At 48.2% G+C, this 25,956-nt stretch overlaps 1 protein-coding gene across 20 annotated transcripts in view; it reads right to left on the bottom strand.

Moving 5' to 3' along the window:
* Positions 1–823: 823 nt before the first annotated feature.
* Positions 824–25,956, bottom strand: part of CLASP1 (cytoplasmic linker associated protein 1) — a 247,601-nt gene continuing 222,468 nt past the window's right edge. For all 20 annotated transcript variants that reach the window (XM_075001118.1, XM_075001117.1, XM_075001119.1 and 17 more), the window contains 4 exons: positions 16,871–16,999; positions 11,601–11,807; positions 5,552–5,668; positions 824–4,664 (listed from right to left, as the gene is read on the bottom strand). In XM_075001118.1, coding sequence (XP_074857219.1) covers positions 4,578–4,664; positions 5,552–5,668; positions 11,601–11,807; positions 16,871–16,999 — 540 coding nt within the window. In that variant the 3' untranslated portion in view covers positions 824–4,577. The remainder of the gene's footprint in view (positions 4,665–5,551; positions 5,669–11,600; positions 11,808–16,870; positions 17,000–25,956) is intronic.

Genomic DNA, 25,956 nt, shown 5'->3' with positions numbered 1-25,956 from the left:
CTCATACCATGCCCCAACAAACAAGCAAAATCTAGTAAGTAAGAGTGATCACTGTTGCTAGCTGTGCATGAGGCATCAGCCATGTTCCCAGGTCTGGCTTTCCAATAACCTGGCTGGGAGTTTCTTAAAAAAAAACAAACCCATGTCCCTTATACCAGGTCATGTGGGCTCCAGAGCTGGTCCTCTACAGATACTGCTGAGGGAGAACCTTCCTGCGCTGGTGCATACAGCAAGACCTCCCCACCGCCCAATGTGGAATGGACATGAGCAAGTGCTGGAACAACTCCTACTCCATCAACATTAGCTGTATCTTCCCAGCTAGCAATAGGCTGTACCGCACCAGGGAGTCAACCAGGCTGAACAGGGGAGATTGAGAGAAGGAAGAGCAAAGAATGCTGAGAGGAAAGTGCAGCAGACCTCAGACAGCCACCAGTGCACTGGCTTCATCTTCCAGCCCTGCGCCATAAGCTTGCACTAGCTGCAGCAAGGACCGCTGCCTGAGAATTGGACATCACAGCCCTGGTGATGCTACAGAACTTACATGATCATCCTTCCAGCTGGTCATCACACAACATCCCACAAGCCTCAACATAAATAGGTCTTCATGCCTTCCTGAATGGGGTCCAAGCTCAGCTATTCTAAGATCTATGGGACAGAGCACATCTCTTTGTATTTGTCTGGAAAAGGCCTCACATGGTGGTATTGCTATATAAATATCAACATTTCCCGTTATCAAACAAAAGGTAAAACCTTCAGTCTTTCCATCTGCAAGAACAAATGAGAAATGTAGGTATCAAACAGTAGCTGAAAGCTGCAAATTAAATTTACGTTTCATTTATTCTAGGGCAAACTCAAAAGGTTTTATTTTAATTTTTTTTAGCAAATTCTATCACATAAATGTTAACAAAAACATCTGTACATTTGCCATGATACACTCAAGAGTTAAACAAATAAGATATAAATACAGATATGGATGTAACATGACAAAAGCCAAAAAAAGAAGGAAAAAAAAAACGAAACCAAAAAAAAATACATGCGCATGAACACTGTGCCAACAAAATCATTTCTTATGGCTGGCATTTTTCAGAGCAGTTTTTATTTCCTGTTTAAAACATTATTGTTAGCAAAGTCCTGCTGTATTCTACAAAGTTTTATTTTCTGTTCCTTAATATGTAATATTATGCTTGATAAATAAAGGGATGGGGGGGATTTAGATGACAAAGATGCAAGATACATTACTTATACAGGTTATTGGTAAGCTAGTAATAAGCAATAGAAAAGAAGTCTTGTATTGTAATCCAGGCAAGCACACATAGTGTACCTTAAGAAAGCCACATGCCTCAATAATTCTGCACTACATGAGAGAACTACAGTACTTAAAACTGTGAGGAGGGTGTATCAATTGATTTGCTCATGCCCACAGAGTACTGGTATAGCCAATGATAGGATGGCAATCCTTGACTGAGATTTACGCAACCCCACAGCCAAAGGGTGCTGGTCTGGTCACAGTTCCTCGCGGTCAGACTTTTTAAGCATGGTGGGCAAACTTAAAGGAAAAAGAACACTTCTTTTCTCTTAAAACATGAAAAGTTGAAGCCCCGTATAATGGGCAGCAAGAAAAAGGCAGCTGTTGTAGGTGGCTACTGATGGAAAAATATTAACACCTGCCCTGCCAGTGCAGTGATGTCTTGCCAAGATGCAGATCCTTCTCTGCAAACGTGCCTGGACATCGTCAGATTTGTAGTCATAGAGACCTTTATGCTTGCGAGAGAAAGCATCAGAGAACAGTTTTAGAATGCAGATCCTACAGGTGACATTCAGAGCTAGCCCTTTGAGTACTTCAAAGGAAATTCAGGTAACGTTCAAAACTCCAAACCAAACTTACTATGTACATTATATGCAAATGAACTCATAAATAACCTAAGCAGAATGCCTCCTAATGTATACAGGTGTGACAGACATCTAGAGTACTCAAAGGATGAACAGTCCTTGATTGACCTGGGTAATGAAACAAAGTATCACATTGATGAGCATCTGTTGATAAACAAAACAGTATCTGATTAAGAAAGTAAGGCCTGGTTCTATGATTTGCAGCCCCAGTTATGCCAATAACATCTGGAAATATAAGCTCATCACTGAAGTGTCCAAGCAGCAGCAGCAGCAACATATTTCACATGTATTGCTAACAGACGAGTTGTTAATTGATACTGTAGTGTCAGCATATGGGGTAGGTCAGTTGATGGCCGTTACAGTGCATTCACTCAGTGCATACTAACAGTATTTTATAAAATATATAAAATCATTTCAGAAGGAATTCAACTCACATAGCTCCGCTACAATGTGCCATTCGAACAAACAAACAAAAAGCAAACAAATAGCAATGGAAGAAGATCCCTCAAGACAGCTGGAAAGGGCTAAGAATGCAACAGAATCAATAATGCAGACTCTGCATTCCCCTTCTGGGGGCAGGACCCCAGAAGATGCTGAACTGAGGTAGGAAGAGAGATTTTAAAAGGACTGTTAAGAAAGCAGTCTAAACATAAAACACCTTAAAAATTCAAAAGAACAGCCGAGTGCTGCCAACATAATGACTGAGTATTTCCACAAAAGGGAAAATCAATTCAGGGTAAATTAAAATAATTCAAATCAGCAGAACCAGAATTAAAAGAGGAGGAAGAAAACTTCTAGCAAGCCTCTTGAGAGGTGGTGAAAGTGAGTGGTCCACACAAAGGGAGACTGGATTGTAATGGCTAGCGCATGCTCTAAACAGCATCCCTTCCATGAAGGCATTTGTGAATCTGTGGTGAATCTTTAAGGAAAACACCACAGCACACGTTAGCAAAGAGCTTTTCTGATGCTGCTATATAAAGGAAGATAAGTGGCCTGATTCCGCAGCCAACTAGGATCCTGAAAAAGAAAGGAGCCCGACTGGCCTTTCCACTTCATCACAGCAGGGATGGAAGAGTCTGAAAAAGCTGCTGCTTTGGAGCTTGACTCTACAAGGTCCCAAGGCAGCTTCAACTGCTATTGATTTCAATGGGAGCCGAAACCTCTTATCACCTCTTAGGATCAGGTCCTTCTGTAACCTACTTGGGGGCGGGAGGCATGACATTGCGTGGGTGTACAGGCCATGCAGTTCTGGGTGTGGAGCGTAGGGCCTTAGGGGGCCCCTCTGAATGGCAACCAAGCAGAGACTCAAGTAAAGCTGCTGATGTGGTATATTTTCCTGGCAATGCGTTGGTTCCTATTTTTCCCCATGCTGACCAGTCCATTAAGCAATCCCTCCAGCCTTGCCTATTACAGTGTCCCGATCCTGCACTCACTGAGCAGCCCCCATCGCCACTGAAGCCAATGGTATCTGAGGGCATTTACCATCTATGGAAAGGCACGAAGTGCCTTGCAGGATTGGACAGTGATTCTGTCAGCGAGGAAGAGGTTAAAAGGCTGGTTAATGACACCTTAGGCTTTTTAGACATGTGGTCCTGTGAGGGTGTAAGAGGGGGGACGTTGTCTTGATAAACACAAGGGCCAAGCCCTGCAGTCGCAAATGTAAATTTATATTGCTTAAAAATTCCCTTTTACATTTCCTGGGTCAAGTGAGTCTCTCCCAGAAGCCTGGAGGGGAATGGCCTTGGGCCACTAAGGCAGAGCTGTCCAGCCACAGCTTCTAGAATCGAGTTCAACAAAAATAGCCACTTCTCAGCCAGTCTCACAGACTTTATCAAGTCTCCACTATGCAATCCTGATGGCAAACCCATTATCCTTTAAATTTAACTCCCAGGGTCTTCTGAGCAGTGGAAGAAGGTGGAAGCAGAGCTGACGTAACTCTGGTAATTCAAGCTGGGAGACCCAGGCTGCTCTGTGTTAGACTTTCCCAGGAGGTGGGGAAATCTGCAGTGAAATTCTTAACTATATGGAAATCTAGAGCATTATCTACAAAACTTTGATTTTTTTTTTATTACCCATTAACAGTACCTGTCCTAGAGCGTTAAAAGCCAGAAGCATGGCAATATTCGCAAATATTTCATCATCAAGATTTTGCAGTTCAGGCAAGTTCCAGATCTGAGTTATAAAATGGGGACACATCAGAGCACTTGTGAGAAGAAGGGGCCAAAGAAAATGGTTACACCCAAAAGAAAAAAAAAAGGTTTATACAGCAGGTAATTAACACTTTAAAAATGAAAACTTTGCATCAAGTTAACTAAAAACAACAACAACAACAAAAATAATATCACTCATAAGCATGTACATGTTACTTGGACTCAGTTTCGAAACACTGCAACCTAAACATAACGGTAAAGATTTCGGCTGGCTATACCAGTATGTTTAAGAAGGGCTTTCTATTGTTTTGTATTTTTCTTAAGTGAGAACTGCAACACAGGCCTTGCTTCCTTTACATTCAGTACCAACAAGAGTCTACAGAAAAGGCTGAAAGGACTAAAATACTGATTGCAATAAATATCTGCATGGCCTCCTTTAACTGATGGGACGTGCCAGTGAAGAATGGGGTAGCAGAAGGGTCTCTGAGAGGCACCACTGATTGCTTTTAAGTCTACACACGTGTCCAGACATCTCCATTAACTGTGTGTTGAAACATCTGAAGATGAGCTGCTGTTACTATTGGTGGTCTGGGCCCTCTTTATGTACAAGTTTAATAGCTTCATCTGGAAAATAAAAGAAGTTGGAGAAGATCAAATAAGCCAGAAAAGAAAAACAGCAAAAGTTCACTGGAAATTCTAGGGCAAACACTTTAAAATGGGGGTTCTACACTGTGTGAGGCAGGGATCTGCACATGAAGAATCAGTAAAAATAAGATGATAACATGAGGTCAGAGAATTGACACAAATTTTAAAAATTGGTAGCAGGAAGATATCTGAGGAGAAATCCTGTCTCCATTGCAGCAAATGGCAAAATTTCCACTTCGTTTTTAAATTGCTGGCCTTTTTCAGGGGATAGCCCCGATCCTGCTATCTGATCCATGTGGGTAGGAGTCCTGCCTGTTGCTCTGTAGAGGCACGCAGATGTACTCCCACTGAACAGACTGCAGGTTCATGGCCTACGTATTACAAAGTGTTCTGGGTTCCACGCAGTCAATGAAGACACAAGTCAGCAGAGACAGAGTATGGCCACTTAGTTCTTGTATGAAGCACCCAGTGCTGGACAGAGGGCTTGTATTCCCTGCACTGCTAGCTTCAGTCATCACGAGTGTTGTCCCTGACCTGACTCCTGGGCATACACAAACCTCTCTAGTTGAAGTTATGTGGGGCTTTAAATTCTTGCTAGATGGCTCAGGGGTGTGGCATGAAGCTTGAGTGTGGATAATGGTCCAGCAAAATGCAGTGGGGGCCTCCGCTAGTACAAATGCACCCTGCTGCTCAAGTGTTGCTTTGCAGTGTGGCTCTCCTAAATCAAGCCAGGAGAACCAGAGGGGACGGACTCAAGGGAAAGAACCTTGCCATGAAGAAAAGCCTGCGGTTGTGGAGAGCACCCACCCGCATCATTCAATTACCCAGCAGGTACTATTCAAGAGGCTGTAACATCGTGGAGATACCTTGCTTCCTGTGAGCTGTGCGAGGTGAGGTTTCAGTTCTTCTCCAATTACAGAATAAATTGCCACAAGGCAAAACACACTGGCTTTCCGAACGCTGCTCTCCGTATTATCGTACCCCTAGACCGGGAGAAACAAAAAGGTTGCACAAATCAAAGTTCACTTTCCAAGATCTTTTCCAGTCTCTTTGCTAATGAGCTGGTAAACACTTTTGCTATGCCTGGCTATAGGGCTTGCTCCAAAGTCAACAGAAAGATCCCCAGTGAGCGTACGTCTACGCTAGGAAATAAAGTCAATTTTATTAAAGTCGACTTTACACCACTAGATTTTATTAAGTTGAAGTAGAGCATCCACACCTTCTCACAAAATCAACATAGTGTCCCCCCACTATAATGCCTAAGGTCGACTGTTCCAGCAGTGCTTTGTGGGCAACTATCCCCCACTTCCCATCATCCTATTGCATTTTGGTATTTTTTTTTTGGCAATGCCTTATGGGTAAAAATGCCCCGCAAGTGGTTGTGGGTGTGTGATGTCACCATCCCAGAGTGCATCTCCCTCATTCCCTCAGCCCATTTTTTCGAAGCCTGCCCCGAATCAGGATGCTTTGATGATTGCCGCCGTCAGAGTTGGCTATTTATATGGCAATGTGCCTGGAGCACAGTAGGATAGTAAAGTTGAGGAAAGTGAAGCCCTTGAGAGTGTTGTTAATCCCACATATTAAGGTATGGTGCTCAGTTTTCCCCTGGTGAAAAAACACCTTTCACGGGGCCAGGTAGCACGTCAGGGAGCTGTCAATCCCACATACTGGGGCATCTGTGCTCCAGGTGACTGTGCTATGTTAACAGGTATCTCAGTTTTCCCCAGGTGAAAGAACGCCTTTTGCAGGGCAGCACAGCATGTCACGGAGTTGTTTTTCCCTTGGAAAAAAGGCAGCAAACAGCAGCCTGTTTGGGTCCCCTGAGCCTCACGCTTTGGGAATGCTGCAGCAGTGTGCCTAGCGGCGGGGAGTGGGGGGTGCAGCCCACACAGACGCTGCGAGGGCTGGCCCCCCAAAGCTCAGCTGAGGCATTAGTTAACCTGGAGCTGGTTGGCTATCCCCTGGAGACAGGGGAGCCAGCCCACATACATGCTGCCAGGATTGCCCCCCCCAAAACTCAGCTGGCAGGGGCCAGCTGATGCGCCTTTTAACATGCTGCAGACTGAATACTGACGCGGCCCCACCGGGGGAGCCTTCCCCCCATTGCACATTGCCTTTCAGGGCCAGCCAGCCCCCGAAAATCACTGCCACGGGGGGGGCTTTCCCCCCTCCCCAAAGGCCAGGACAAGCTGCTATCTGGAAAGCCTGGTCCACATTACACTGCTGACACTTGGTGTGTTGTGGCATGGGCTACCCATGTGGGGTGACTGGGCGGGGCTAGACCCCTGACTGCATGGTGCCTGTCGGGGAGGGCGGCTGCCCCATAGAACTGCAGAAAAGAAGTTTCCCAGCCTCTCCTATAAGCATTACCCCCACAGCCTAGCCGCCACGTGGTGCAGTGAGACGGGAGCTGGCTGGCCAGCTGCATGGCACCGGCAGAGTGGGCTAGCCACGTGGTGAGGTGGAGGTTACACCCCTGACTGCACGGTGCCTCTGATGGAGGGAAGCTGCCACATACAAATGTGAAGCACAGAAAAAAATGGTATCTCGGCCTCTTCTGCTATATCCTATGCAGGGAAGAAGCCCATGCAGGACAAGCCGCCCCACTGTCTGGTCCTCACAGCCAAGCCACCACATGGTGCGGTGGGGCTGGGGTTAACCTAGCAGCCAAACTGAGACCCTGACTCTCCTGGCGGTTCCATGCTTGGGCTGCTGGAAGTGGCTAGATGTGATCGACACGCTGATCACAAAAAGAACTGAAATTGCCAAGGTTCCTGATTCCTACTTCCTGCTCACCTGGAGAGCGGCAGGGGTGGGATGACGACCAGAAAGGATACCTTGAGAGGCACTGTGGGACAGGTTAAAGGCTAATAAAAATTGATGTTAATAATGCTGCAGTCTCCACCTGTATAATTCACCTTTGCAAATTCAACCTCCTGAGTTACTGCGGGGGGAAGTCAGCATGACAAAAGTCGATGTTAAGGACCTTAAAAATCGACCTGTTGAGTGCTGGGGTGTAGACGCATAGCTTATAAAATCGAACTTAGACCCTTAAATTGGACGTAATCTCCTAGACGTCGACCACGCCTGAGTGTAATGGGCTCTGGTTAGTCTTGTGAGGAATTGTACGTTCACTGGTGTGTTTCGCTGGATGTGAGTTCTTTCTACTGCTGTCATCAGCGACAAAGTTTCACACTGAGTTCTTGAGCCACAAAGTAACCCTAGGGGCTCACTTCTGTCCCCACAATATAGAAGAAACTTCCACTGATACGCGTTGGGTTGTAAGTGGGAGACAGAAGGAAGAATCTGGCTGCCAGAGAACCTAAGTTTTCCCACTGACTTCAATGGGCTCTTAAAATCTTGATATAAGAATGTACCGAAGTCCTTGATGGGCATCAGTCTGGCAGGATCAGGCCCACATGCTGTTTGGTGAAGTGCATTTTCAGCAGAAGCCCATAGAGACGAGGTACTTTTAAGGTTCCCAAAAGACTTTTAAAGAACCCTGTGTCACAGATGACCTCGCAGAACGAGAGCTTTATGACCCAGTTGGCCTAATAGTCAGACAGGAAAAGGCTGAAAAGAAGTCATAGCTAACTGAACACAACCAAAACTTATCATGGGAAACTGGATTTAACTTGACTGCATCTTACATCCCCACACCTACCCCAGTGATCTGACATCCCCACACCTACCGTACAGGACCTTTATTTTTATTCCTGTAAGTTTATATGAATTTGTATTCCCTCAAGTGACGATAACGAAACTGCAGTATTGGGTGGCATTGGAGAGAAGATTAGGAATCATACTGAGGCAAGTAGCGGGAGCTTGTGTACCCCTGCCCGAGGCGCAACCTGGCCTGAAACACACGGCTGTTTTTCAGACGAAGAATCCTTTTGAACTTCAGTTGTCTCTCTCTTCACAAGAAGAGAAATCTGTTTCTGCCTCATCCATTTTCTATGCATTCTGATCTCACTGAAATCCTCTTCTGACCTTCCCCATGCCATTCCTTTTCTAACGTCAATGTTGTAGCTGTATTTAACCTGGGGATTTGGGTTCTTTTAAGACAAAATGTGCATAGAGGAAGCTCTGTACAGTAAACCCTTGAGTTGCAGAAATGCAACCCCCATGTAACTCTCACGTAACTTGAATTTTCATGAAAGTCAAGGGGACCCAGTCAATTTCCTGGCTCTCAGAGTGGTGGGGAGCCGGGAAGAGGGGGCAGCCTGGTTCCCGGCTCCCCGCCACTTGCAGAACCCGGGAAACTGACCAGCTCATGGCCGGTCAGCTTCCCAGTTCCCGCAAGCAGGGAGCTGGGAACCAGGCTAAGAGCCTTCCCTCTGCCTTCCCCCAGCAGCACAGCTGTCACACAGCCACATGCGTGGGGTAAGAGAGGGAGAAGGCTCCAGCGGTGGGGATCCCATGGCTGACTCTGCCAGCTGGCCACTGCCCAGCCAGCTTCCAGCCGCATGACTGCGGGTCTTCCCACCCCCTGGCCGGGGACCCCGTGGCTGGCTCTGCTCCAGCTGCAGGGTCTCTCTGCCCCCCACCCCCATGTAAAGGTCAGATAGGCACATGTTGAATGCATGTATCTCAAGGGATTACTGTACAAAGAAGTTGTACTGATGAATGACACGAGACAAGGGCCTTTTGCCTAGTCCTGGTAACAGCTAAGAGACTTTTTCAAATGTAATTGTAATGTTGGAAGGCTTCAGCTCAGGAGACCGTGGGGAAACTGACAAGATGATTGAGTACACAAGGCACGCAGACGCTGCCTTGAGAAAAAGCGTGGGTTCCGTACACATTAGTGTGTTGGCTTCGCAACATTAGTGCGGAGTGAATCAGTCACTTTGAGCCAGTAGAGAATTCATTGATTATGACTGAAATTTACTAGAAAAACAATAGCCACAAACTCTCAGAGGACACAAGTCGAGACGAAGGCAGGGCTATGCAGTCTCATTTTCACAATATGCTCTGACATCAGGAATAACCTTAGCTGCACTTAAGTATTTATACTACCTTTCCCCACAACTCTAGAGTTCAAAGAGAACAAAAGGGAGGGAAACCTTGATACAAGAGTTTTCATTTATCCTGTAAAGTCAGGGTTCCTTACTCCAGTCTCATTGAGGTTGGGTCTACGCTGGGAACTATATAGAACAATAGTAGGATCAGTTAAAAGGGTGAGTTTTTGGGTAACATTTCTCTTCTGGCAAAAACCTTAGGCCAGGTCCACCCTAGACCTTAAAGTCAATCTCAGATATGCAAGTCCTGCTAGGAAAATTGCACCCACCCCACCCCAAATACAGGGTGTGCCTTCAGGCCATAACCTGACCCTGGCCTTCTATAGGATCCTTCTCTAGCGAACTGGAAAGAAAACAGATCCCATGAATGTACCTTCAAACTAGTTCTGCTTTTTTGAATGTAGGTTCAGTCTCAGAGTTATTCACACGTTTCACTGTGGTGTACTGATTATTGGTATATCTGACATTGCCATCTCTAAAACACTGCACCAATATCTGGCTGAATGACTGACTGCCACGGTGACTTTCTGTTTGTGTAACATCTTCCACCCAGAAAGATCCCAAAGTATTTTAACCAATATTAGAAATGGACCTGTATGCTCAGCAGAGATTTCAAAGAGGTCATTGTCAATAATAAGAAATCAAAAATCACAAGTCAGTCTCCTAAAAAATCGTAAGAGTTGGCTTAAAAATGATGAGATTACAAAAAAGTTGGGTTCTTTTTATTTGCCTTTTCATTTCTATGCCCTTTGGTTATATTCAGGTCACATTTCTGAGCTGCTTCATAACAGACAATAGAAACAGTCTTTTCAATGAAAACTGATATTCTTGTGTGATCACTCCAGGAGGTGGGGCTTTAAGAAGAAGAGCAGTTACTGTGAGAGTTGGGAACACGGCAGTGAGGCAATGATAAGGATGGTGTCGGCAGGATAGCTTGTAGGGTAAAGCTCTGACATCCCTCTAATCTTCTTGAGGTTGAAGAGAAATTAAATGTTATTTTCGGTTCCTTGAGACACTTCCTATGCTATTTTCGGTTTCAAGGTTTCCTCATCCAAGTTCCCCTGTGACATAACTCACCACAAAAATGTATTTCTTTCCATAGTGAAGCATGTGATTCTCTCAGATGTCATCCTATGTTATTCTCTCCTTGGATTTCTAGCTTCCTCCTTTCTAGCATAACAATGACCAGCGCTGCTGGCTGCCCCGTGGTTGTGGGCAGAAAAATTCCCACACAATCACCCATGAAATAGAGGCCACAATTATCATGATGTAAAGGCCCTGCCTCAGTGTTTGCAAAACACACTTCTACCCCATCCTGCTTTCATTTGGTTAGAACAGATGTCCAAATTATTAACTGGCCCAAAAGTTCAGGCATCTGGGAAGTGAGGAAAGCACTTTGTATCCTATTTAGAGTTCAACACAAGCTTACAAACAAGTCCTGAGTGATTCAGCAGAATGACTGAAGAACCTGTGATCGACCTGTATTTAGGACATACAGAATTTGTACAATATAAGAGCTAAATCCTGTCCTTAGTTGTGCATGGGGCTTGGCTACCCTTAACTTCTTTGGGGCCCATGCATAAATTTCCGAGGACCGAATGCAAAATCAGGAATGGGATTTTCCCCTTCCTTAGATTAAAGCATGAAGAAAACAAAAGAGAGAGTTACAAATCTGTTTTTAAACTTGAATTCAAATCCACCAGATTCTGGTGTCAGGAGCTCCCATAGTGTCTGTTAACCAGACATCACACATTAGAAATAAATAAGTGATAATTTGCTTAGTAGAATGCAAGCACTACTGGGCCCTACCCTTGTTTGGTCATGAGGCACAACCAAAATAAACATCATGATGACTATTAATACTAAGCGAGAGCCGCTTTCATGCAAAGTTACGTACCTGTAACAATCCAGGGATGATATCAGGAAGAAGCTGATGTAAGGATTCTTTTGAGATCCTTTCAATGACTTTTGTCTGCATTTTGATGGCAGCTAGATTAATCGGATAGTCAGCAGTTTGAATGATGGGGCAGAGCACTTTGATGCATTGTTCTGGGTGTATGGAACTCGCCAGGGTGGAAGCAGCTTCCTCAGCAGCTCTGACAACCTGGAATAAAAAACAAAACAATAAAAACGCTCCATGTGTCAGGGAACACAAGCAAATTTCCATTGATGCTGTCCTGTAACAGCCCCCTTCCAAATACAAAAGACATTCTTGAGGAGTGAGCAGCTCAGGGAATTGGCAACATTCTAGGTACTATTAACAGTCCAAAGAGAAGTAACCTGTACTGATAATGGTTTGGACCTACGATGGACTTCAGGAATCTTTTGGGAGAGTGTGAAGGTCCATGGGCATAAGAAACAGCTGTACTGGGTCAGACAAAAGGTCCAGCTAGCCCAGTATCCTGTCTTCTGATGGTGGCCAATGCCAGGTGCCCCAGAGGGAGTGAACAGAACATGGACTCATCAAGTGATCCCTCTCCTGTCACCCATTCGCAGTTTCTGGCATACAGACTGGGGACACCATCCGTGCCCATCCTGGCCAATAGCCATTGATGGACCTATCCTCCATCTAGTTCTTAGAATCCAGTTACAACCTTGGTTTTCACAAACCCTATGAATAAAACATCCTTCACGCTGACAATCATGAACAAATTATTTCCATTTATCAATGCCAAGATGGGCATCCTGAATATGAATTTGCAGACAAAGATGCTGAATTGTTGGAGATCTCAGCTAGGTTGTTGTACACCCATTTTTTTTCCTTGTGTAGCTAATTAGTTCATTTTATTGTTCATTTATTGTGCATTATGATTAACATGTCAATCATACATAATCCTTGTGTGGCAAATAGATTTAAGTTGTGAAAATTCTAGAATTATAAGACCGAAAAGTATTTAGAAGTTAAAATTATGTATCAGATATCTAAGTAAGTAGGGACGAAACATGAGGCCTGCAGGCTAAGGCCCGTAAGATTTTAGTTTTAGCCATACTCAGTCTTAAACTTAAGAAATGCTTGACATAAGTGACCAAAGAACTACCCGATGGCACAAGATTACAAGAGATGTACAAAGAGGTGGCATTGCAAAAAATTATCCGTAAGATTGATTTTATATCACAAGATGCCCTCAGTACACATTTTTCTAACACATGCCTGAACCACAAGATACAGGTGGTGTGGCAATGCCCCATGAAAATAAAAGGAACTGTAAACAATCTTTGAAAAATGAGCTGGCCCAGTGTTCTTGGGGAACACTATAAATAAGGAAAAAGTTGGGACACCTTCCCCACATGCGCCGAGCATTAGGTATAGTAAGCATCACAAGATAAAAAAAAAAGACCTCGGGGGAGGAAGGTGGGAAGAGAGAGAGCAGAGAAGTGTAGGGCTCTAATGCTCTGGGACATGAAAGGTGCATGGGAGAAGAGGCAGATGGGGGTGGAGAGGAGGAGGGAAGTGCCCTCTGGTGGATCCCCAGTGGGCCATGGGCTGCTGTAGCTCACTGAGGTGAAGAGGGCCGCTCATGTGGCTCACCCACCCTTCATGGTTGCCCATGGCTGATTTAACTTCTTATTGAGATGGGCGTGTGGCAAAGTGCAGCACACCCCACCCCACCTCTAGAACTGCAGCGCAAATTCTGCACCAGGCAGGAGCTGGCGTTCCAGTGTGGGGTGGGAAGTCACGACCTTCTGACCTCGGGTGAGAGTCTGACAAACAGATGGACTCAAATGGACATAGGTAATTTTCCACAGACTGAACCGATTCAGCAGCCTTGGGGTAGAGGTAAAGCTATACAAGAGCTCTTCTCCAGGTGCACTCTTACCCAGGAAGTTGCTACACCAGGGACAGAACCTATTAACGTCCTCATGGGTCATTCAGCCATTATACACCACTAACCACTCTACCAATGGTGACACCACCATACAGGACAGCCATCATTTCCCTTAGACATTACGGAAACATGATCTGCAGCGTCCTGCATCTGAGCAGTCATCCAAAGATGTCTATAGATACTGTCTGCATTCTAAGTCTACTGATAAAGTGCTATCCAAAAAACTGTACGTTAGTGGTGAGCGATCCGCAGCCCCTGGGACACAGCTGGCGCATTAGGGTTCTATGTATGGCCTGCATGCCCCCTCTGTACCCCTCACCCTAGTGCCTCTTGCACAGGGGCCCTGCACTTACCTCCTCCTTCTTACTAGCACTTCTGGGGCTCCATAAATTGGCTGATTTTGTGCCTCCCACTCCCAGAGCCTGACTGGGAGCAAGATGGAGGTGCAGGAATGGGGCACAGATCAGCCAATTCACAGTGCTCCACAAGTGATGGGAGGGATCACTTGAGGGAAGAGGCAGGGTAAGGGCTAGGTGAGGGTTTGAGGGACGGGGTGGAGTGGTGCTGGGGTCTGGCATGGAGAGGGGGGCTGGGCTGAGCAGTGACATGCATTTAAAGCAAGGTCATGTGGAGAGGTGCCTACAGCATCAGGAGATTCCTACACTCTCACCACCCCTTTATGTTACTTTTGCCAGAGGTTTAATAGGTGTCTGAAAATGGACAGCTTTGTGTTGAAAAGGCAGGATTAAAAAAAAAAAGGAGGGGGAAGAATCAAGTGCAATGTATTTAATCTTATTCCTGGGATCATGGTTAGTGCATATACCCAATTCCAATCTTGTGACCCACTGAGATGACGGAGGGCCACTCATGCAGCCCAGTCACTAGCCTTGGTTGCCCACTGCTGTTGTAGATCAAGGTCATACAGAGTACAACATGGCTGTCCACTGCCCAGGGTAAAGTAGCTGAGACCACATTTCTCTTCCTGAAGACATTGCTTGCAGCCTAGTGTTTTCACCAAAGCACTGTACTTTCTTTCACTGCTCAACTGACCTTCTATTATCCAGACTTGTTCATGAAATGCCTGCTCACGAACGCCAAAGAGCCCTTCGGTGCATGCAAATGTATGAGGGTGTGAACACATTATACACTTTACTTCCACACAATCTTTTGATCGCACAAGGAGGGAAATGCCCTGCAGGGCTTTAAAGAAGGCAAAAAGCTAAGAGGGAGCTGCTTGAGACTGTAGATTTTTGTGTGAACTTTTGAAGGAGTTTCAGAAGGGGAAAAAAAATCCAAGGGCACTGAGTCAAGGTGAGCTGAGAAGAATGTAACTGGAAAAAAAAACCTGCTAATAAAAGGCACGCCTTCAGCACAAAATGTTTTGTCTGACTACTTTCTATCAGGAAATCAATTTATAATTAAAACTTATTCCTCAGTCTAGAACATGACAGCAGTGGAGAACTGTTAACTCTGAGACCTGACAGTATGGCGATGCTGATTTATTGAAGGATTAAAAGAGTTTCTGGCTTTGCTACTTTTTAGACAGTTCTTAATGTTCAGTCCTTTGGCTGCTGCTGTAGTCTAACCACCACCTACTTCTGCAGCAGCTACAGGATCCTGTGCGGCAGTCTTATCTGTATGATGATCTTCCTCATGGCCAACAGCTCTATAGTGTAGAGATGGAGAAGTCTTTTTAGCTTAGGACAACAATTTCTTTCTCCCACATCAAAGGGCAAAGTTTAACAACCTTGATTTCAGTGGAAGGTTTGCCAGCGTAAGAAGCAGACAATTAGCAGGCAGGATTTAGCTCTCATTGGAAAATATGTAGCTTAGAGAACAGAGAAGTTAGATTTGTTATTATAGGGTTTAATGGATGTGCATAATTAGGGTGACCATATTTCTCTAGCCCAAATAAGGCACATGGGGCATGTGTGTGGGGCTGATGCCTTCCTGGCCCCTGAAATACACCTGTCCCAGCCAAAACAGGATGGATGGTCACCCTATTCAGGCAGTCGTTGCCCTGAGGGGAATGTGACCCTGGTGGGGGGAGGGTGCTCCATGGCTGGGGGGAGGGCAGCTGCGGCTCCCGGCTGCCCCATGCCTTGAGAAACGGAAACAGGGCTGCCACCCCATGGAGGACCTCCCTGGCTGCCCCAGGGCACCAGGAATGGACTGTAGCCCTGCCAGCAAAGCTTCTGGCTTCCCCAAGCCATAGGGAGCTGGGAAGGGGACGGCAGCCACATTGGTCCAGCTCCTCCAAGCTGCAGGGAGCCCAGAACCAGCGTCAGCCGTGCTGGTGCTCCTCCCAGCTCCCCTGATCCATGGGGAGCTGGGAACCAGGCGACAGCCGTGCCCCCGACGGGGGGGGGGAAAAGTCATCTTAGCAGGGGGCCCTAACCTGGGGTAATTAGCCCTTTTGTTACAATAAATTGGGATGCCTTCCTGGCACCCAAAATACGGGCCTGTCTTGGCCAAAATGGGACGGATGGTCACCCTGTCCATAACTGATATGATCTTTTCATACATGTCAGAGCAAGTAACCCACCTCTAAATGTTTCCTTAAGGTGAAGATGTTTTTACCCTGCCAGAAGGAAGATATAAAAATAAATAAACCAACCCAACAAAGGGCCAAATCCTGACCTGCTACACAAAAGGCAGCATGTCGCCAGGAAGGCATCAGGGCATTGAGTTCAACAGAGCTCCTGCTGTTGCATGACAGTCTCCCCCGCTGGGAATGGCTGGGACGTTGAGGGGCACTTGCTGCTGCTGAAGCTGGGGAGTGCTGAACAAGCTTGGCATGGCTGAACGTGGATTCACTAGTTCTCCCTGTGATTTCCCCCTCTAGATCACAACCTCTTTGTCCATTTCCTGCTGTCCATTCACAAGGTCTGCCATGCTGTGGTCCAAGCCAATCCTTCCCTTCCTATCATGTAGAATTGCTGCTTATGCATTCACCACTCCCTCCCTTACTAACCTGCATAGACACAGGCTGGGTTTTCCCCTTAGGATGCTTTTCATACTAATCCAGAAGGTCTTTCCTGCTGTAGAGCCATATCCTTGCACAGATATCAATGAGGATTTTACCACTGGGTAAAGCTGATTGCAGGGAGCTGGCTTCCACATACACTGATGCCATCCCAGGTCACAGAGCTTGTATTCCACTGAAGCAAGGATTAGCTAAAAAGCTGACTATACCAAAATATCTTTAATTTTATGGCTTTTGTGGGGAGAGGAAAAGGGTCAAGATGAGTCAAATCAGTTCACTTCAGAAACTCTGAGGACGTCACTTTCCATTTGTGCATATTCTATTTCAAGAGTTAAAACAACATGGATCACTTACCTCTTTGTGTGAATCCTTATGCGCTTCCAGGGTTTTCATGATGGTTAGCTCTGCATAGTTCTTAAACCTTGCTGGCTGGTTTCTTAAGATCTCTCGCAATACTCTTAACGCCAGGGCTCTTATTGAATGCTGAACCAAAGAGAATCACAAGTTGGAAACAAAATAACTTCAGAATGACTGGGTGGTCATATTTTCTGCTGCAAGTCACACAAACGTAAGTCACAAAGCACTCCACACATTCTGGTGGAGTAAAGAAAGGTTACTCACCGTAGTAACGGTGGTTCTTCGAGATGTGTCCCCGTGGGTGCTCCACATTAGGTGTCGGGCTCGCCCGGCGCCGCAGATCGGATCTTCCAAGCAGTTTCTGCCGGACCGCGCATGCGCCGGTGCGCGCCGCTCCCCCGCGCGCTCCCGGCCATGTGCGCGATCCGGTCCCCGCCAGTTCCTTGACCAACCGCCTCGGATGCTCCTGCAAAACACTAAACAGAGATCCGGAGCGGGGAGGATGGGCGGGTAGTGGAGCACCCACGGGGACACATCTCGAAGAACCACCGTTACTACGGTGAGTAACCTTTCTTTCTTCTTCGAGTGTCCCCGTGGGTGCTCCACATTAGGTGACTACCCAGCAGTAACCCAAGATAGGAGGTGGGTAATCGGATTATGTGCAGCTTGTCCCCGAGAGGACCGCTGCCAAGAGACGGGTATCCTCTTGGAATACCCTGTGAAGGGCGTAATGTTTGGCGAAGGTGTCACAGGATGACCAGGTCGCCACTCTGCAAATGTCTTTTAGCGCAACGCCCTTGAAAAAAGACTGTTGATGCTGCCACCGCCCTAGTGGAATGAGCCCTGGGCGTGGCCAGTAAAGGAGTCTTTTTGAGTTTGTAGCACATTTTTATGCAAGATACGATGTGCTTAGAGATTCTCTGCGAAGAGAGACATTCTCCTTTTGATTTGGGAGCGATAGAGACTAGGAGCCTATCCGTTCTCCGGAAGGACTTGGTCCTGTCCATATAGAAAGCTAGCGCCTGCTCACGTCCAGGAGGTGTAGGCGCACCTCTTTGTTAGAGTTATGAGGCTTTGGATAAACAAGGGTAAACAATAGGTTCGTTAGTATGAAACTCAGAAAGAAACTTTAGGAACAAAGGCTGGATGCAGCCGTATGGTTACCGCCTCCTTGGAAAAACAGCGCAGGGCGGCGTTGCCATAACTGCCTCAAGCTCGCTCACCCTGCGAGCTGACGTGATTGCGAGAAGAAAGGTCGTCTTCATCATAAGGAGGCGGAGGGAAACCGTGGCCAAAGGCTCAAACGGTGGTCCCCTTTTCGCATTAAGCACCAGGTCCGAGTTCCACAGAGGTGGAAGCGGTTTCTGAGGGGGGTATAGGCTTACCAGCCCTTTGAAGAACCTGGTAACCATGGGATGGGCGAACACCGTGTGCCCTTCCTCTTCGTGTCTGAACACCAAAATGGCGGCCAGGTGGACCTGAAACGAGGATAGCGAGAGTCCTCCTCTCTTGAGGTCCAGTAAATACTCTAATATCACAGCCATAGGCACCGAAAGGGGGCTAGCTGTTTGGTAGAACACCATGCCGTAAAGCGAGTCCATTTCTGCTTGAAGGTCTTCCTGGTGGAAGTCCTCCTGCTACTTTCTAGGACTTGCTGCACTTCCTCCGTACATGTGCTCTCTAGGGAGCTAAGCCATGGATTAACCACGTTTGTAGTCGCAGGCTTTGGGGGTGCGGATGCACTATGGACCCCTGGGCTTGCGTGAGCAGATCCCGCGCCACCGGAGGGGACCTCAGTGGCCGGTCCGACATGCGCAGGAATAGGGGGAACCATTGCTGTCGATCCCACGTTGGGACTATCGGGATCATTCAGGTTCCTTCCCTCCTGGCTTTCTGCAACACTTTGTGGATGAGCACTGTGGGAGGGAAAGCGTAAAGCAGGGGGCCCCTCCATGAGATCGCGAAGGCATCCCTCAGGGACCCCCGTCCCAGTCCTGCCCTGGAGCAGAATTGTGGGCACTTCTTGTTGTGCTGAGTAGCAAACAGGGTCTATCTGGGGAAAAACCCCATGCGTGGAAAAATCGGTTGCAGCAGATCGGGACGGATCTGCCACTCGTGCGTGAGTGCGAAACGCCTGCTCAGCTGGTCTGCCTTCACATTGCGAGCGCCTGGTAAGTACGAGGCTTTCAAGGTTACATTGTTGGCGATGCAGCAGTTCCACAACCGGACTGTTTCTACACATAAGGCACGGGACCGAGCTCCTCCTTGCCGATTTATATAAAACATGGTGGAGGTATCGTCTGTACTGATCCCGACTACCTTGCCTTTCAGTTGGTCTCGAAAGTGTCTGCAGGCGTTGAACACTGCTTTGAGCTCCAGTATATTTGTGTGCAGTGACTGCTCCATAGAGGACCACAGCCCTTGCGTCACCTCTTCGCCCATGTGTGCTCCCCACCCTATGAGGGGGGCATCTGTAGTAAGAAAAACCAATACGTGTGGTTGGTGGAAGGGTACCCTTGTTAGCAGGTTCTCTGGGTTTACCCACCATTGCAGGGATTTGCGCACCTCCGTTGTGGGCGACGCCATCCTGTGAACAGTGTGTGCTGCCGGTTTGTATACGCTCGCCAGCCAATGCTGCATGCTGCGCATGTGTAACCTGGCGTTCTGTTGTACGAAACGTTGCTGCTGCCATGTGGCCCAGCGGCTGTAAGCACGTCAGAACCGGCACCATAGGGCTGAAGGTGAAGCCTTGCGCGAGGGAGCCGATGGCCCGAAAGCGAGTCTCTGGTAGATACGCCCTCGCTGTAATAGAATTTATGCGTGCCCCTACGAACTCTATGTCCTGTGTGGGGTCTGTCTTTGGTTTTGTCAGATTGATAAGCAGGCCGAGCGAAGAGAACGTGCCTGCTGACACATATTATGCGTAGTACCTCCTCCTTTGAGGCCCCTTTGAGTAGGCAGTCATTCAGATACTGGAATATAAATACCCCCTGTCTGTGCAGGTAGGCTGACACCACTGCCAAGGTCTTGGTGAAGACTCTGGGGGCTGAGGAGAGCCCAAACGGTAGGACCTTGTAAGTCGAGGGCTGCGAACCAATCTCCATCGTCTAGTGCCGTAAGGATGGAGGCGTTTGTGATCATCCGAAAACGTTGCTTGCGCAGGTACCGGTGAGGCCTCGAAAATCTAAGATGGACCTCCCCGTGAGGAAGTACCTCGAGTAGAACCCTCTCCCTTGCAGTTGCTCCGGCACTCTTTCCACTGCCCCTACGAGCATGAGATGGTCTACCTCCTGCTTGAGCCTCGCTACATGGGAGGTCTCCTGGAGGTGGGGCCCCGGGTGGAGGTCATGGCGGTGGGAGCAACTGGGAGGGGATGGCGTACCCCGTGGCTATGATCTCCAGCACCCATGTGTCTGTGGTGATCCTTTGCCACTGGTTATAAAATGGTCGGATGATGGCCTTGAGCACTGGTTTCGTGCCCCCTGGAAGCGAGTCCATGAGGGAGGTCAACCTAATGTGGTTGTTGAAATTATGGTTCGCTAGATGCGCTGCGTAATTTGCCATTGGCAACAGTAGCGTGGAGGAGGAGTAGACCTTTCTGCCCAACAGCTCTAGCTTTTTGGCATGTTTGTTTATTCCCCCACGTTGCGACGACTCCGCCACCAAAGAATTTGGTTGTGGGTGGCTGAACAGGAACTCCATGCCCTTCGTGGGCACGAAGTATTTTTTTTTTTTTTTTTTTTTTTTTCGCTCTTTTGTGGACAGGCGGAATAGTCGCGGGAGTCTGCCATATCATAGTGGCAGGCTCCAAGATTGCGTCATCAGCGGTATTGCTATTTTGGAGGAGGCCGGAGGTCTCAGATTTTTGAGGAGCTTATGGTGTTGCTCTTGCACCTTTGCTGTCTGGAAGCCTTGCGTGAAGGCCACCCTCGTAAAACAGCTCTTGGAACTGTTTGAGATCGTCCGGAGGATGGACGCCCCCCGGGGCCGTAGCCTCATCCGGGGAGGAAAGCGAGGAACCGCTGGGGTACGTCTTTCTGGACCCTTCCGGTTCCTGCTGATGATGGTACACCCTCTCACTAGAGGTGTGCGAGGAAAAATCTCGGGGTTCCATAACCAGCCCCCCCTGAGATGCTTAAGTCTCTGTCCCCGGTCACAATTGCCCTTGGGGGTACGAGATCGTTCGTAGGGATCTTTCCCTAGGAGATTGCCGATGGTGTCTATGCCCTGCGTGGTAGGGGCGACCACGGCAGTATAAGCACTGGTCTTGGGAAGGTGACCTAGACCACTCCCTTGGTGCATACCCTTTGCGTCTGGGGGAGGGAGACCGTCGAGACCCTGGAGAGAGCGACTTTGCCTAATAGTCCAGCGGTTCAAATCCCAGGAAGGGTGGAGGTGGTCCCAGCCAGGGTGAGGCTGGTTGCAGAAATGGAGAAGGGGGCTCTGGGTAGGCCAAGGAGGGGGGGGACCCCTGCCTTCTAGTTGGAGTCTGCAACATAGCGGAGGGCTGTGAGAAAGCAACTACACAGCCCTGTGCGGAGAGGGGCTGCAATGCCTCCTCTTGTGTGCAGTCTTCCCCCTCCCTTGAGGAGGTAACTCCGCCCCTGACATACAGGGGATCCCGGCCACGTCCGCACCGAGCTCGGCACACTCGAAGTCGGTGCCGCATGTGCGGTGTCCTTCGGTGCCGGCAGGCTGCGTGCCTGCGCGCTCTGCACCGCTGGTTTTCCGGGGGTAGGTGGTACCGGCGCTTGTTTAGCCGCCGCCCTGCCTGCGGTGCGGGGCGGCTGGCTGATTATCGAAGGGTGAGCCGCTTGCACGTGGCTCTCCGTGCCGCCGCCGATCAGCTGTTGCTGCGGCTGGGGGCTGCTCGCTCCTCCCGTCCCGCTCGTTGTTGCTGCCGGCAGGGATCGGGCTGGGGGGCATACAGGGCATTCCGGCGTCCGCACCGAGCTCGGCACGCTCAAGGGCGGTGCCGCACGTGCGGTGTCCTCCAGTGCCGGCAGGCTACGTGCCTGCGCGCTCTGCACCGCCGGTTCCCCAGGGGTCGGTGCCGCTGCCTGCGGCGCCGCTGGTACCAGCGCTTGTTTAGCCGCCGCCCTGCCTGCGGTGCGGGGCGGCTGGCTGATTATCGGAGGCTGAGCTGCTTCCACGTGGCTCTCCGTGCCGCCGCCGATCAGCTGTTGCTGCGGCTGGGGGCTGCTCGCTCCTCCCGTCCCGCTCGCTGTTGCTGCCGGCAGGGATCGGGCTGGGGAGCATACAGGGGATTCCGGCCCCGTCTGCACCGAGCTCGGCACGCTCGAGGGCGATGCCGCATGTGCGGTGTCCTCCGGTGCCGGCAGGCTGCGTGCCTGCGCGCTCTGCACCGCCGGTTCCCCGGGGGTCGGTGCCGCTGCCTGCGGTGCCGCCAGTACCGGCGTTTGCTTAGCCGCCGCCCTGCCTGCGGTGCGGGGCGGCTGGCTGAGTATTGGAGGCTGAGCCGCTTCCACGTGGCTCTCCGTGCCGCCGCCGATCAGCTGTTGCTGCGGCTGGGGGCTGCTTGCTCCTCCCGTCCCGCTCGCTGTTGCTGCCGGCAGGGATCGGGCTGGAGATACTTTCCTCCGTTTCTGCGCTGATGGGGTGAGGGAGGCAGCTTTCCTTTTAAGGGCCCCGGAGGGTCCCTCCTGCTGCGGCCGCTCCGGCGCTTCTGGCTGGAGGGCCTTGTCAAGAAGCAGCATTTTTTTTTTTTTTTTTTTTTTTTTAAAGCCTGAAGAGGACATTGTTGGTGAGTCTTTGTGTTTTTAAGTGGGTACTTAGCACCTTCTTTGTGCCGTTTTCCCCGTCCGATGGTCTGCCTTAGCCGGAGGGCTGATAGCCCTAGCTCCTGGCCTCCGGCGCTTGTTACTGGGACTGGCTGAGCTGTCCCTCTCCTAGCTTGTTCGTTGTTGTTTTTTTTTTTTTTTTTTACAAAATAGCAAACGGCTAGCTTATAGTAGCCTAAGTGCCTGAAAAAACTTTAAGAAAAAACAGATAAAGCCATTGAATACACTACTTGGCCTTAGCCTAGTTGGATTCCGTCTGCAGCCGACGGCGGTTAAGAGGAACTGGCGGGGACCGGATCGCGCACATGGCCGGGAGCGCGCGGGGGAGCGGCGCGCACCGGCGCATGCGCGGTCCGGCAGAAACTGCTTGGAAGATCCGATCTGCGGCGCCGGGCGAGCCCGACACCTAATGTGGAGCACCCACGGGGACACTCGAAGAAGAACTGGGGATTAAAATCAATGCCAGTCAGAGCTGAATTGGCTCAGAGCTCTCCTCTCCGTACGAAGATTCATACAGCCTAAGTGCATTCTTACCACTGGAGAAAGAACTAGAACAAATATTACATTTGTTAAATCCAATATCTTACTCCAGCAAAATACAACTTAGCACTGAAAAGCAATATATATATGTATCATGAAGGACTGATAACGAAGCTCAGATCACATTTGTTTTCACTTTCCTGTTTTACTGAGCTTTGCAGACTTCATGCTAGCCACCTCCAAAGTGACAGTTCAAAACAGTTTTTTCACACACAACTGCAATAAATCACCTTTGTGTTTCTGTAGTTTTTATGTAAATTACTTCCATGGCATTCAGTTAACACAGCCACACCTCTAACTTGCACATTGACCCCTTATAGCAGAAGTTGGAATACCAGAACAACTGCCTGAGTTATATAACTGTTGTACCAGGTTTTTGGATGGCAGCCATTCCAAACAATGCCAGTAATTTCAGCAAAGGACTATCTCCAGACTGAACCATTAAAGTACATTCTGATTCTTTAGTAACAGAGAGTAAGCCGTGCTAGTCTATACACTATCAAAACAAAAAGCAGTCAAGTAGCACTTTAAAGACTAGCAAAATAGTTTATTAGGTGAGCTTTCTTGGGACAGACCCACTTCTTCAGACCATAGCCAGACCAGAACAGACTCAATATTTAAGACACAGAGAACCAAAAACAGTAAGCAAGGAGGACAAATCAGAAAAAGATAATCAAGGTGAGCAAATCAGAGAGTGGAGGGGTGGGGGGGAAGATCAAGAATTAGATTGAGTCAAGTATGCGGACGAGCCCCTATAGTGACTCAGAAAGTTTCCATCATGATTTAAACTATGTGTTAATGTTCCGAATTTGAATATAAATGTCAGTTCGTCCACTTCTCTTTCTAAAATAGAGCGATAATGTCTCTTCATTAACACACATACCTTGAGGTCATTGACAGAATGCCCCATTCTTCACTTCCCCCACGAACTTAATACAATTCTGTGGGGACCTTGAAGCCTTCTTTCGCCGCCTCCGTCTAAAGGAATTTTTCCAGCACACCTATGAACAATAGTCTGACTCTCTCGACCCCCCCTACCAACAACAAAAGAAGAAGAACTCTATGTGGACTCCCCCTGAGGGTCGTAATGAAAGTCTGGACTTCTACGTACAGTGCTTCCGCAACCATGCTCAGTCTGACATTATACACAAACAATGCCAAATGAGACACAATCTCAACTATGCTGAACGCTATGCTGTCCAGAGTCTCAAAAATAACCAAGACATCATAATCAAACCAGCTGACAAAGGGGGTGCTGTTGTCATCCTGAATAAGTCAGACTATGAACAGGAGGCAGCCAGACAACTCTCCAACACCACATTTTACAGACCTCTCTCCGCTGATCCCACTTTGGAATTCCAAAGGAAATTACAACAACTACTGAAGGAACTCCCTGCTGCTACTCGGGACCTCATTAACTCAGACACACCATCTGAGCCGCAGCCTGGATTATTCTATTTACTTCCCAAAATCCACAAACCTGGAAACCCTGGACGCCCTATCATTTCAGGTATTGGCACCCTCACCACCGGACTATCCAGTTAAGTGGACTCCCTCCTCAAACCCTATGCCACCAACGCTCCCAGCTATATCCGAGATACCACCGACTTCCTGAGGAAATTACAAAACATTGGAAAAGTTCCTGATAACGCCATCCTTGCCACAATGGATGCAGAGGCTCTGTATACTAATATTCCACATAAAGACGGATTACAAGCAATCAGGAACACCATCCCTGATGCCACCACAGCCAATCTGGTGTGTGACCTCTGTAACTTTGTTCTCACACACAATCATTTCCGTTTTGGGGACAATTTATACCTCCAGATTAGTGGAACCGCTATGGGCACCCGCATGGCCCCACAATATGCTAATATATTTATGGCTGACCTGGAACAACGATTCCTCAGCTCTCGTCCCCTATTACCACTCCTCTACTTAAGATACATTGATGACATCTTTATGATTTGGACCCATGGTACAGAGGCTCTAGAAGAATTCCACAGAGACTTTAACAATCTACACCCCACCATCAACTTATGCCTCGATTACAACATGCAGGAGATACATTTCCTGGCCACTACAGTACTAATCAAGGATGGCCTGATCAGTACCACACTGTACCGAAAACCTACTGATCGCTATATTTATCTACACCCTTCTAGTTTCCGTCCTGCACACGTGACTAGACCCATTGTTTACAGTCAAGCTCTTAGGTATAATCGCATTTGCTCTGGTCCAACTGACAGAGACCAAAAACTACAAGAACTTTACCAAATATTCATAAACCTGAATTACCCACCAGGAGAAGTAAAAAAACAAATCGACAGGGCCAGACGCATACCCAGAAACCAGCTACTCCAAGATCAGCCCAAAAAAGCCAAGAACAGAACACCACTGGTCATCACCTACAGCCCCCAACTCAGACCACTGCAACGAATTATTAAAGACCTACAACCTACTCTTAATCAGGATGCTACACTCCAGAAGGCCCTGGGTGACATGCCTGTTCTCTCCTACAGACAACCTCCCAACCTCATGAGGATCCTTACTAACAGCCACAGTCTATATCCCAGGAACACCAGTCCTGGAACCTTTCCCTGCAACAAAGCCCGCTGCCAGCTTTGTCCACATATCTTCTCTGGAAATACCATCACTGGACCTAACCAGGTTACTCACAGAATCATGGGCACTTTATCATGCTCCTCTACTAACATCATATATGCCATCATGTGCCAACAA

The sequence above is a fragment of the Carettochelys insculpta genome, chromosome 8, assembly GCF_033958435.1.
Source record: "Carettochelys insculpta isolate YL-2023 chromosome 8, ASM3395843v1, whole genome shotgun sequence".
NCBI classification, from domain to species: domain Eukaryota; kingdom Metazoa; phylum Chordata; order Testudines; family Carettochelyidae; genus Carettochelys; species Carettochelys insculpta.
The sequence above is the reverse complement of the archived record's forward strand: the minus strand, read 5'-3'. Positions and strand labels throughout refer to the sequence as shown.